The following is a 12,182-nucleotide window of genomic DNA, read 5'->3' on the forward strand; positions in this document are numbered from 1 at the left end:
ATGCATGTATATATATTTAAGAAAAAATATATGTTTATATATTACTTTTATTTATATATAATTATTTATATTATTTATTTATATATATATATATATATATAACATAATTTACAGTATATTATTATATTCATATAGTTTATATTATATATAAACTGTTATGAATATAATAATATACTGTAAATACATGTAAACATTTTCTAAATATATACTGTATTTGTGTTTTTATATATATATAATAAATATACACAGTACACGTACATATAGTATATAAATAAAAAAACTTTTATTTTGGATTTATATAATATATAATGTATAATATGTAATATATAATGTACTTTTCCTAATTTCCATTAATTTAATATTAAAGAGAAAGACACTATACGGAATAGACTGAATAGCATACACTACATTAATAAAGAATTTACAGATTAAAATAAAATTATTTTTTAATAACAATGTCGTCATTTCCGGTATCATGGCCACCAAAACAGTGGCAAGAATTTGTCCACTCGGTCCAAAACTGGGTTTTATGGATCCGCTGTATCTCTGAGGCGCCATCTCGGCTTTTCGGATCTTTAAGATCCGACTATGGTGCGGCACTTCGCACCAATTCGTGCGTTTGCGTTAAAATAATGGCATTTGAATCCATGTTCGTCAGCAGTTGGTAGTTAGCCGTAAACTTTGGCTTGCAGAGAAGCACTATGCAAAGATCAGTTTAGCAAAAAAAGTTTCTGCAAAGGGCAACTAATGGAGCAAACACTACTTATGATAAACCTGAAAGTATTTAACGCCGATTATTATTGATATTACGTATGGCTTGTAGTTCTGGCTCCAATGCAAACATGTCCAGTCCAAATGTCAGCACACCGGCGATGGTGGTGACACCAGACGCCGTGGATCAGAAGACAAGCCCGGTGGTATTTGAGATTTTCGGAAAGATCTGGAACGTGCAGGCTCGTTTGGGACAGGGTGTCTCGGCCTCGGTGTACCGGGTGAACTCCGGTCGGGCGAGCTCTGCAGTGAAGGAGTTTCAGGCGGACGCGCAGGGTGGAGATTACGGGTACCTCAAGGAGAGCTCCGTGCTAGAGAAGATTCAGGGACATAAAAATATCGGTAAGCCATACAGAGATAAAGACAAGCTAACAAACATAGATTTAAATCAGTTGTTCTCAACCAGGGGGCTGGGGTCCACTATGCATACTTTCCTAGGGGCCCCAATAATTCTTAAAATTATTTCGTTATATTACCATAATCTTAATTAAAATGCTATAAAATTAGAAATCTACAACATAAAATTGACACATCAGTATCAAAAGTTTACATACACCTAGCAGAATCTGCAAAATGTTAATTATTTTACCAAAATAAGAGGGATCATACAAAATGCATGTTATTTTTATATTTAGTTCTGACCTGAATAAGATATTTCACATGAAATAATAGTTGAATTGATAAAAATTACTTAGTTCAAAAGTTTACATATCATATGATTGTTACTGACTGTAACTGATCCACAGCTGTTTTTTTTAGTGATAGTTGTTTATGAGTCCCTTGTTTGTCATGAACAGTTAAACTGCCCACCGTTCTTTAGAAAAATCCTTCAGGTCCCACAAAAAAAAAAAAAATCAGCATTTTTGAGTATTTGAACCCTTTCCAACAATGACTGTATGATTTTGAGATCCATCTTTTCACACTGAGGACAACTGAGGGACTCATATGCAGCTATTACAGAAGGTTCAAACACTCACTGATGCTTCAGAAGGAAAACGATGCATTAAGAGCCGGGGGTGTAAACTTTTGAACAGAATGAAGATGTGTTCATTTTTCTTATATTTCCTAATATATATATATATATATATATATATATATATATATATATATATATATATATATATTTCATTTAGTACTGCCCTTCAGAAGCTACAGCAAATACATGTTTCCCAAAAGACAAAATAAGTTATATGTACCCTGATATTCACATTCTTAATGCTAGAATATTTCCTTCTGATGCATTAGTGAGCATTTGAACCTTCTGTAATAGTTGCATGTGAGTCTCTTAGTTGTCCTCAGTGTGAAAAAATGGATTTCAAATACATCAGCCATTGTTGAAAAGAGTTCAAATACACAAAAGCAAAGAATTTGGTTGTTGAAACCAAACTATTGTCTCTTGTGGAGGTTAATGTATTTTATCTTGAAAAATCTTATTCAGGTCAGTACTAAAAAAAAATAACATGAATTTTGTATGCTCCTTCTTATTTTAGATCCATTTTGCAGATTCTGCAAGGTGTATGTAAACTTTTGTTCTCTGTATAAGCTAACATGTGGGTGATTTCTAAAATATTCTTTTAGACAAAGGTGGCCTTGGAGTCAAAAAAGATGAGAACCACTGATTTAAACAGCTATCGTTTTATTAGTGTAAAAATCATGCAAAAGTCATAATTTCTGTTAAATTGAATATTTAGGTTATTGTAGTAAACTATTGTGTAACTCTGTTACACAAAAACAGCTTAAAAAATCATGAAGTAACATTATTTGGGCCCTTTCTACACCATGACTGAAATGAGTTAATAATAATAATAGCATTTTCTCAATTTTTACTCTATTCATTCACACAGAGCTGTAATTTAGATACAAATTATAGCTGTAAATCTTAAAGGAATAGCATTTTTTTCATCATTTACTCACCCTCATGTAGTTCCATACCTGTATAAGTTTCTTTCTTATTTTGAAGAATTTTGACGAACCAAACAGTTTTTGGTCCCCCTGACTTCCATGGCAAGGGAAGAAATACTATGGAAGTCAATGAGGACCATCAACTGTTTGATTACCAGCATTTTTCTAAATATCTTGTTTATGTTCAACATCAGAAAGAAACTCTTTGGAACGCCATGAGGGTGAGTTAATAATGAGAAAGTTTTAATTTTTGGGTGAACTATCACTTTAGAGTTTAATTTCCGTGGTTCCGTTTGTCTTTTCAAATATACACTACCATTTAAAATTTTTTGAGACTTTCTCTAAAGTGGACTTTCTACACAATTTGCCAGTGTGATCATGAGTTCTGAAGATCCAAATATCAGCAATTTCAGCAATGTAACATTGGTATTTTCTCTCTAGTGACGCTGTTTGGAATGTTCACCAATCACAATCCATTTGGTGTGGCCACTCATTGCCTCTTGTTGGAGCTTTTGGATGTGAGTGTGTCAGAATTGCTGGTCAGGGTGAGTAATCAGGGGCATTCCATGTGGTTGATTCAGCACTGCGCCCGTGATGTTTTGGAGGCCCTTAACTTCCTGCACAGAGAAGGTTACGTACATGCTGACCTCAAGCCCCGCAACATTCTCTGGAGCGCTGATGACGAGTGCTTTAAGCTCATTGACTTCGGCCTTAGCTTTAAAGAGGGACATCAGGTAAGAAATTGATATGGTTTACCTGAGACACCCCATAATTTGCTGTCTGAATTTATTCACATGCACAAACATACACTACCATAAAAAAATTTGAGGTCTCTCTAATTTTGTGAACAAAGTCTCTTATGCTCACCAAGTGATCATGATGTCAAAGCTGAATTTTCAGCAGTCATTACTTTACTCTTCAGTATCTAAAGATCCTTATAAACCATTATAATAGACTGATTATATATGAATGACATATACATTATTATAATATGCTGACCTCAAACTTTTGAATGGTAGTGTATTGTTAATGTGCCTCAGTATTTAGATATAGGTTGGCAGTGAGCCTAAGGTTTTCTTGTCTCTTTCTCACAGGATGTGAAGTACATCCAGACAGATGGATACCGGGCACCTGAAGCCGAGCTGCAGAACTCACTGGCCCAGGCAGGTCTGGAGAGCGACTCTGGCTGCACAACTGCTGTGGACCTGTGGAGTCTGGGAATTATTCTTCTGGAGATGTTCTCAGGAATCAAACTGAAAGAAACTGTAAAGTCTCAGGAATGGAAGGTCAGCTGATAGCCACGCATCTCCAAAGCTGTACTGTATCTTAAATATGACCTTAAATCTTAAACGTTTAGTGTAATAACAATCTAGACGCTTGCTAAGATGGCATTGTGTTGTGTCTCTACAGGATAACAGTTCTGCAATAGTAGACCATATCTTTTCAAGCAATGCTTTGGTTTACCCGGCTATCCCTGTTTTTCATTTAAGGGATCTAATCAAAAGGTACAGTAGGATGCAATCAAAGCGGTGTACTAGTGTGTTCTTTAGACGGGACTAAAATAAGTAATATATGTTTTTCTATTTCCAGTATGCTTCACAATGAGCCTAAACTGAGAAGCACAGCTGAGGCAGCATTAATCAACCCTTTCTTCAGCATTCCCTTTGGTTTGTATGATTTTGCATCTAAAAACATTGTCTACATTGCCCAGTGTTGGGTGTAACACTCTGTGAATAAGGAACTGCTTTTGCTTTTAGCACCTCATATTGAAGATTTGGTTCTTTTGCCTACACCTGTTTTGAGACTACTAAACGTAATAGACGACAACCACCTGTATAATGAGGATGAGTATGAAGGTGAGTCTTCGTTTTTACATTTTCTTTTTAGTAAATACAGTTGAGGTCAGATTTACATACACCTTGCACAATCTGCAAAATGTCAATTATTTTACCAAAATAAAAGGGAAGAGGGAAAATGCATGTTTTTTTTTTTTTTTTTCAGTTTTGACTGGAATAAGATATTTCAAGATATTTGTTGTCCTGAACAATTAAACTGTCCACTGTTCTTCCGGAAGACCCTTCAGGTCCAACCAATGCGGGTTTTTTTTTTTTTTATTAGCATTTTTGTGTATTTGTGTATCTCATATGCAACTATTACAGTGGGGTGAAAACTTTTTGAATTTAAAGATCAGGGTAAATTTTAGTTATTTTGTCTTCTGGGAACATTGAAGTATCTTCTGTAGCTTCTGAAGGGCAGTACTAAATGGGTAAATAAGGAAAAAATAAGAAAAATTTACAAATCTTCATTTTGTTCAAAAGTTTACACCCCTGACTCTTAATGCATCGTTTTTACTTCTGGAGCATAATGGAGTGTTTGAACCTTGAATAGTTGCATATGAGTCCCTCAGTTGTCCTCAGTGTGAAAAGATGGATCTCAAAATCAGACAGCCATTGTTGGAAAGTGTTCATATACACAAAAATGCTAAAAAACCTAAGTGGGACCTGAAGGACTTTTCTGAAGAAAAGTGGACATTTTCAGGACAAACAAGGGACTCATGAGCAACTATAACTAAAAAAAAAAACTAAAAAAACAAAAACACAGCTGTGAAACAACACAGTATTAACAATCAAGTGTATGTAAAATTTAGAACAGTGTTACAAATATTATTTTCTCTTGTGGACTATATGTAAATGTCTTTTATGTGAAATATCTTATTCAGGTCAGTACTAAATAAAAAATAACAGCCTCTTAAAAAATATCCCTCTTATTTTGCTAAAATAATCAACATTTTGCAGATTCTGCAAGGTGTATGTGAACTTTTGACCTCAACTGTATGTGGTTTATTTATTTAGTAGATCTCAAATCACATTTATTTCTTGGTTTACTTAGATATAATAGAGGACATGAAAGAAGAATGTCAGAAGTATGGCACGGTCGTATCCTTATTGATCCCAAAAGAGAATCCCGGCAAGGGACAGGTGAGGAAAATGCAATTTCAATAGTGCTTGTAAATTTCTCTAGATATTCTCTTCATCTATCAGTTGGAAGAAGAGACTTTAGCCTTAACCTTGTAAAATCATCTCTATAAAATGTATATACAAGTGTCTTTATCCAGTAACCACAAATGGCTTAAAGCAATGGAAATGTTTTCTATTTATTCTCTGTGGGAACTCACTAAGTGAGCCTGATGTTAATTTGGTAAGAGTTCTGTCATTAATTTCTCAACCTCATGCTGTTCCAAACCCGTCAGACCTTTGTTTATCTTCAGAACACAAATTAAGATATTTTGGATGAAATCCGAGAGCTTTCTGACCCTGCATAGACAGCAACACAACTGACGCATTCAAGGCCTAGTAAGGTAGTAAGGACATTGTTAAAATAGTCCATGTTACATCAGACTGACGTAAAAGAGAAGTTTAAAGTTTTCTTTGTGCACAAAAAGTATTCTCAAAAACTGATGTAACATGGACTATTTTAACAAATGTCCTTACTACCTTTCTGGGCCATGAACATGTTGTGTTTGCCGGTCAGAATGCACTCAATTTCATCAAAAATATCTTAATCTGAGTTCTGAACATGTACAAAAGTCTTACAGGTTTGGAACCACTTAAAGGGTGAAATCAACAGAATTACTATTCAGGTAGGTTCAGAAGCAGCAAAATAGTCAATTCCACCTCCTATTGGATAGAAAGACCAGTCCAGATCTGAAGATTCATCATTTGACTTGTCTTGGCAGGTGTTTGTGGAGTATGCAAATGCTGGAGACTCCAAAGAAGCCCAGAGACTGCTGACAGGCCGAACGTTTGATGGCAAGTTCGTGGTCACTACATTTTATCCACTGAGTGCCTATAAGAGAGGTTACTTATACCAAACTGTGCAGTAAAGCTGCACACACATCTCCATACAAAACATGTAAGTTACAAACATGTGACTGGTTTTTAACCCTGGATATATGTATTCATCTATTGTGCTACCTTTAATATTCACTTGTGTCACTAAGATCAACATAGTTGTGAATACAGGCACACATGCAATTTAACTTGGGCATATTAAGGCGAAAAGTTTTAGTGCCTGCTTCCTACTTCCCTTTTTTACTAATTGATCACATCATAATAAGACAATTATATTAACCGTGTGACAGCTGGTTGCCAGAGATTCGATACATATGCTTCCATACTTTCTTTTTTTGCAGTGAGATTGCACTGCTTTGGTTTACACTGCCTTCTAAACAACACATCACTTCAGAGACTAGGTTTACATGCTCTTTGAATGTCTACGATTCCAAAAATGTGTACTTTGTGTGGCCTGTTTTCTTCCGTTCTTTTTTTTCCGTTGATAGATTTAGTAAAGGTATGTAGGTATTTCCAGTAATTATGCACATATTTATAAACTACTGGCAAAATACACTGGCCTGCATGCACTGTGGCGTGGTTAACATTTATGTTCAACTTGACCATTAAAGCTGTTTAACCGCTTTTAAACTGAAAATGGAAATCCGCAGAGAGCACAAATACAAAAGTGGATAGCCTTGTGCTATAAATCATTCTTAAGTGACTTTTTTTGGGCTGACTGGAATGAGACTCCATGTCTAACACAAAGCCACAATCTGTCTCATGGAAAACTCTCTGGATATGTTTATCAAACAATATACAATCGTTTTAGAATTTTAAACTTAAATTCCAGAGTATAATATAACTTTAAGCATAATCTGTGTCTGAAAACTCATCAATAAGTGGAATTGGTTGTGCAAAGCAACGTAACTCATACCTTCATAGCACACATATGTGAAGATTCAGGAGCTAATAATATATCTTCATTAAGCTGGACTGCCCTGAAACATTGATAAATAACGCTGTTATTGTTGACTCACTTACTTTACTATCAAAGACACAGTAAGACTGTGTTTCAGAAAGGGTTTTACCTCCTTGTTAAAGCTGAAATGCTTTCTATAGACGCATTCAAGTCAGTTATATCAGCCATATAAATGGATTCTGCTGTCTGTACAATAATGGTGAGTGATTTTGAAGTCCTAACATTATTTAAAGGCCTTTCCAGTTGTGATAGGTATAGTGTTCCTGGTATCATTGTGTTTTCCAGTCAGTTTGTCTGTGAATGCATGACATTGAGTCTTTAATAGTAGCCTACTATAAAGCTTTCTGACACATGAGCAGTTGTTCGTAAGAGTGTTTTCATTAGCTTCATGAATATCAGGCTGGGTGTTTTTCTTTCTACCGTCCATATAATGCCATAATTTTCTCTATCCTGCAGATTAGAAACATGATATTCACTTCCAGAAGAGTGAGCTCTAATATTGTGTACAAGACGATGTGAGGAAAGAACAGGCTGTTGTTTTTTTGTTTGTTTTTTTACATGTAGATTAGGCTTAAACAAAGCATTCTTTTTTGTGGATTAGATGGCATTGTGGCCAGTAGTTATTTTTATTTATTTGGTTTCTTTTTGATGGTAATGTTTTAGGAGTGTTATTGTAGGTAAAGGGCACTTTGGTTGAACTGATTTGCATGTTCTGAGTGTGTGTCATTCCGGATCTGGGCAATGAAATTCTTGCTCTGAGCATTGGAAAGAAAGTGTGATTGATCTAGATTTTATACACTCATATCTCTCTCTCTCTCACTCTTGCACATTAATGGTGATGACATTTGAGAGAGTTATGAAGATGGTGAGCAAAAGGTCTTTTACTATCCTGCCCATATGAATCTAAACTGCTGCCATTAGTAAATGTGACTCTTGAATAGAAAGATTCAGTTGCTAAAACATGGATTGTGCTACTAATTGTAGGTGTTACATGTTTGGATAAATTTTCTAAATACAAAGAAAGAACCTGTATGAAACAAGAATTTCTCATTTTAAAGGAACAGTTCACTCAAAAATGAAAATTCTATCATTAATTACACACCTTCATATTGTTCCAAACCTGTAAGAACTTTGTTCATCTTTGAAACCCAAATTAAGATTTTTTTTGATGAAATCCAAGAGCTTTCTGAGCTCAAGGCCAAGAAAGGCAGTAAAAACATTGACAAAATAGTCCATGTTACACCATAAAGTTCAGAAAGCCCCTGGATTTCATCTAAAATATCGTAGTTTGTGTTCTGAAGAACTTACGGGTTTGGAACGACATGAGGGTGAGAATGACAGAATTTTCATTTTTGGATAAACTGTCCCTTTCATTACAACATTTATATTACTCTTAAAAATAAAGGTGCTTCACGATGCCATAGAAGAACCTTTTTTGTCTAAATGGTTCCATAAAGAACTTTAAACATCTGAAGAACCTATCTGTTTCATAAAAGGTTCTTTGTGGCGAAGGAAAGTTTTTCAGATTATAAAAAGGTAAGAAAGATGGTTCTTTAAAGAACCTTTGACAGAATGGTTCTTTGTGGAACCAAAAATGGTTCTTCTATGGCATTGCTTGAAGAACCTTTTAAAGCACCTTTATTTTTAAGAGTGTATGGTAAAGTTATATAGATTATGAAATTATGTGAATACTATGTGAGTCAAGGAAAATTGCTTGTGTGCATCAGAACCTTAATGAGAAAAGGGACTTTTCTGTCATTTTAGCCGAAGGGAAGATTCCAGCTTGACGTTGATTTGAAGTCTTTAATGGATGATGAAAAGATTCAGATTAATATTAGTGAATTTTCTATAAATGTGACAATAGCAATAGTCAATTTAATTGCATATTGTACTTGTGAGCCATCCATGCTTTAATTAAGCCTGTTATTAATATAAATCCACAATCAAATTTAAATTTATCCATTACTTTTTGCTCATGCAATATCATCAAAGCTGCTCAAATATAGCCCAGAGGCCCCTTCTAACCCTTTCAAAAAGCACAAAGATTTCTTTTCATTACTAACTACTGCATAGAACCTGAGATGGGTGTCTGTCAGGGATCATTTCATGCTGCCTTAATTTTTTTTTTTTTTTTGTATGCTGTAATAATGTCACAGTTGGTAAATGCTAGACCGTGAGAAAAGTGCCAAAATTGTTTCAAAGCCTTCCCCACCAGCAACCCTGGAGAAACACCCAAGGCTGCAGGGAATCCATATAAATATATATGTTTGTCTTGAATTGCATTTAAATGCCTTTAGATGTGTCCAGAAACATTAAAATGTGTTCCAGTTGGGTTCCAGAGATCATATGAACAGTAAAGCACAGTGCTGGAGCTTGGCTGGCCTTTGTGTTTGTGAATAATGAGCCTCCCAAGAGAAAACACTGCAGGGTGTAACCACAGATAGACATGGGAGTGAAATGCTCTTTGGGCCTTAATAACTCCAGAAAGGTTGGAGAACTAAATGGCAGCTTGAATATGAGGAAGATGTTGAGTTGGTGACTAGAACAGACATATTATAATTCTAATCAGGAATAGAGAGAACCTTCATATTTATGATCATAATCTCCTCTTTAAAAATGTATCGGCTGCTTTATTGGTTTCAATATTGCAATGAGGTAAACATACATACATATCACAGATATCATATATATGACCTTTGTATGAAAAGGGCAAGAACTCACCTGAGAGTACAGTCATTTAATAGGAAATTGTGACCTTATAAGGCAGTAAGGCGATAAGTTCATATGAATCATGCATAGATAATAAAATATAAGGTTTAAGGTCAGAAACTGAATATGTGGCTTTGCTAAGGTGCTAAGGTGAAAAACAATCAAGAAAGTCTATTATGGAAACCACTCTTTTTTCTGCAATGGGTTGAAGAATCAGAGTTTTAGATGATTGTTCAAATCTGAAAGCTGTGTAAACACAGCAGAAGTGAGATGTGTGAGCTACTGCTTGCAGTGAAGTTGTGGTAACACACTGACTTCACAAAGGTATGTAATATGTGCGTGTGCATACTAACATGATCAAAAGGTTTGTAGACAGTGTTTACAGTACACAAGTGCATTAGTGGTTGAAGTGCGGGGTTTATAGCATCAAAGCAGTAAGGATAATGATGTGAATTCTGATGAAATGTCTTGATGTTTTGTATGCAGATTCTATTTATGCTGCTTCCCTTTAAAACATGTTTTTGTGCTTTTCATATTCAGTCTTTGCCAATGATTTCATTGTTGCCTACAATATGGATTCAACTGTGAAAATTCCCTCCAAAGGATTAAAATGAGTATATTTAATAGTTGTGGTAAATAATAATTGACTTGTCCATTAGAGGTGTGGTGCTGGTGGCCTGCATTACTATTATTTTGCTTCATATTCGGACAATCATGTTCTTGTTTAACCTTCTTTGTTTCTGTCTTATCCCTGTGGCTGAGATGTGATTGGATGAAAGATAATTCTTTGTGAAGCTCTGCCTTAAAGTCCACATAATATGTGGCAGGGAAACCAAACCTAAACTTGAATTTGAACATGCTACAAAGTCTCGAAATGATCTAACGTTCAGTGTGAGGATGAGTGTTTTCTGTATTAGTTAGAGTAAAAAGATGTAGATGTCATTTGTAAAATGTAAGTTGAGCAGGTGATCGTCCACTAAGGAACATGGGAGACTGTGACTTAAGAGCTCTGGATGGAATGAATAATGTTCATGTTTCTCACAATAAAATGTTAATGTCTGTATCAGTTGTTTCTTATGGCTGCTTAATCACAATGTGTTTTATTCAGATTTAAATGAGAAATCAAAGGCTCTTATAGTGTGATTTAGGAACCTTCATACACCCGGATTACAGACCACTAGATGGCAGAACTACCTTTCGGACTGTTACTGCCTTAACAATGTGTAAGGTTATTGTGGAAACGAATATCATTACTGAAACTTAAGCAAATTTGCCACTAAATGTAAGCTGGGAAACGTAGGAATAATCACTAATATCTTTCAAATAAGACCTCCATCAAAAGCTTCACATGTTCTATGCCCTTTAAAATATTTTGGCACATTTATTTTTCTTCAGCTACCACAAATATATTATTTCCCACATTTAAAGCAATTGTATGTAAGATATTCTTAATCTTGAAATATCAGAATAAAAATCCCTTTGATGGTGATTTAAATGGCTTCTGTTTCTTTCCCACACTTCCACTAAATGTCTGTCCTGTATGGAAGTTCGTTTCCACTACTGAATAAAAAATGGTAATTGCAATTATTGCCGGAGAATTACAAGTTTATATTTCGCATTTCTTACTTTATAACACGCAAATGCGAGTTTATATCTTACAATTCTGAGAAAAAAGTCAGAATTTCGAGACAAAAACGAGAAAAAAGTCAGAATGGCGAGTTTTTACCTTGCAGTTTATACCCCGCTATTTTGACTTTATAACCCGAGTTCATATCACGCAATTCTGAGAAACAAAGTCAGAAATGTGAGTTTATATCTTGCAATTCTGACTTAATTTGCAAGAATTGGGAGTTTATATTTTGCAATTCTGACTTTATAACTCGCAATTGTGAGTTTTTATTTCACAATTCTGGGAAAAAGTCACAATTCCTTGTTTTTATCTTGCAATTCAGACTTTATTTTTTCGCAATTACGAGTTTATATCCCAC

At 34.9% G+C, this 12,182-nt stretch overlaps 1 protein-coding gene across 1 annotated transcript; it reads left to right on the forward strand.

The window, feature by feature from the left end:
- The first annotated feature begins 486 nt into the window (after positions 1 to 486).
- uhmk1 (U2AF homology motif (UHM) kinase 1) lies at positions 487 to 11,257 on the forward strand. The gene is made up of 8 exons (XM_073852023.1): positions 487 to 1,113; positions 3,115 to 3,407; positions 3,768 to 3,959; positions 4,084 to 4,178; positions 4,264 to 4,340; positions 4,431 to 4,529; positions 5,563 to 5,651; positions 6,410 to 11,257. Exons 1-8 carry the CDS (start codon positions 813 to 815, stop codon positions 6,554 to 6,556), a joined length of 1,293 nt encoding a protein of 430 aa, XP_073708124.1. The 5' UTR covers positions 487 to 812; the 3' UTR covers positions 6,557 to 11,257.
- The last annotated feature ends 925 nt before the right edge of the window (positions 11,258 to 12,182 follow it).

Source organism: Garra rufa, chromosome 12 (genome assembly GCF_049309525.1).
Source record: "Garra rufa chromosome 12, GarRuf1.0, whole genome shotgun sequence".
NCBI lineage: Eukaryota > Metazoa > Chordata > Actinopteri > Cypriniformes > Cyprinidae > Garra > Garra rufa.

Bases quoted from the DNA above. Each gene is read 5' to 3' on its own strand.
- uhmk1 (XM_073852023.1), top strand. From the start codon at position 813: ATGGCTTGTAGTTCTGGCTCCAATGCAAACATGTCCAGTCCAAATGTC. The intron at 3,408-3,767 runs GTAAGAAATTGA...TCTTTCTCACAG, and splicing joins GCTTTAAAGAGGGACATCAG to GATGTGAAGTACATCCAGAC. The intron at 5,652-6,409 runs GTGAGGAAAATG...TTGTCTTGGCAG, and splicing joins AGAATCCCGGCAAGGGACAG to GTGTTTGTGGAGTATGCAAA.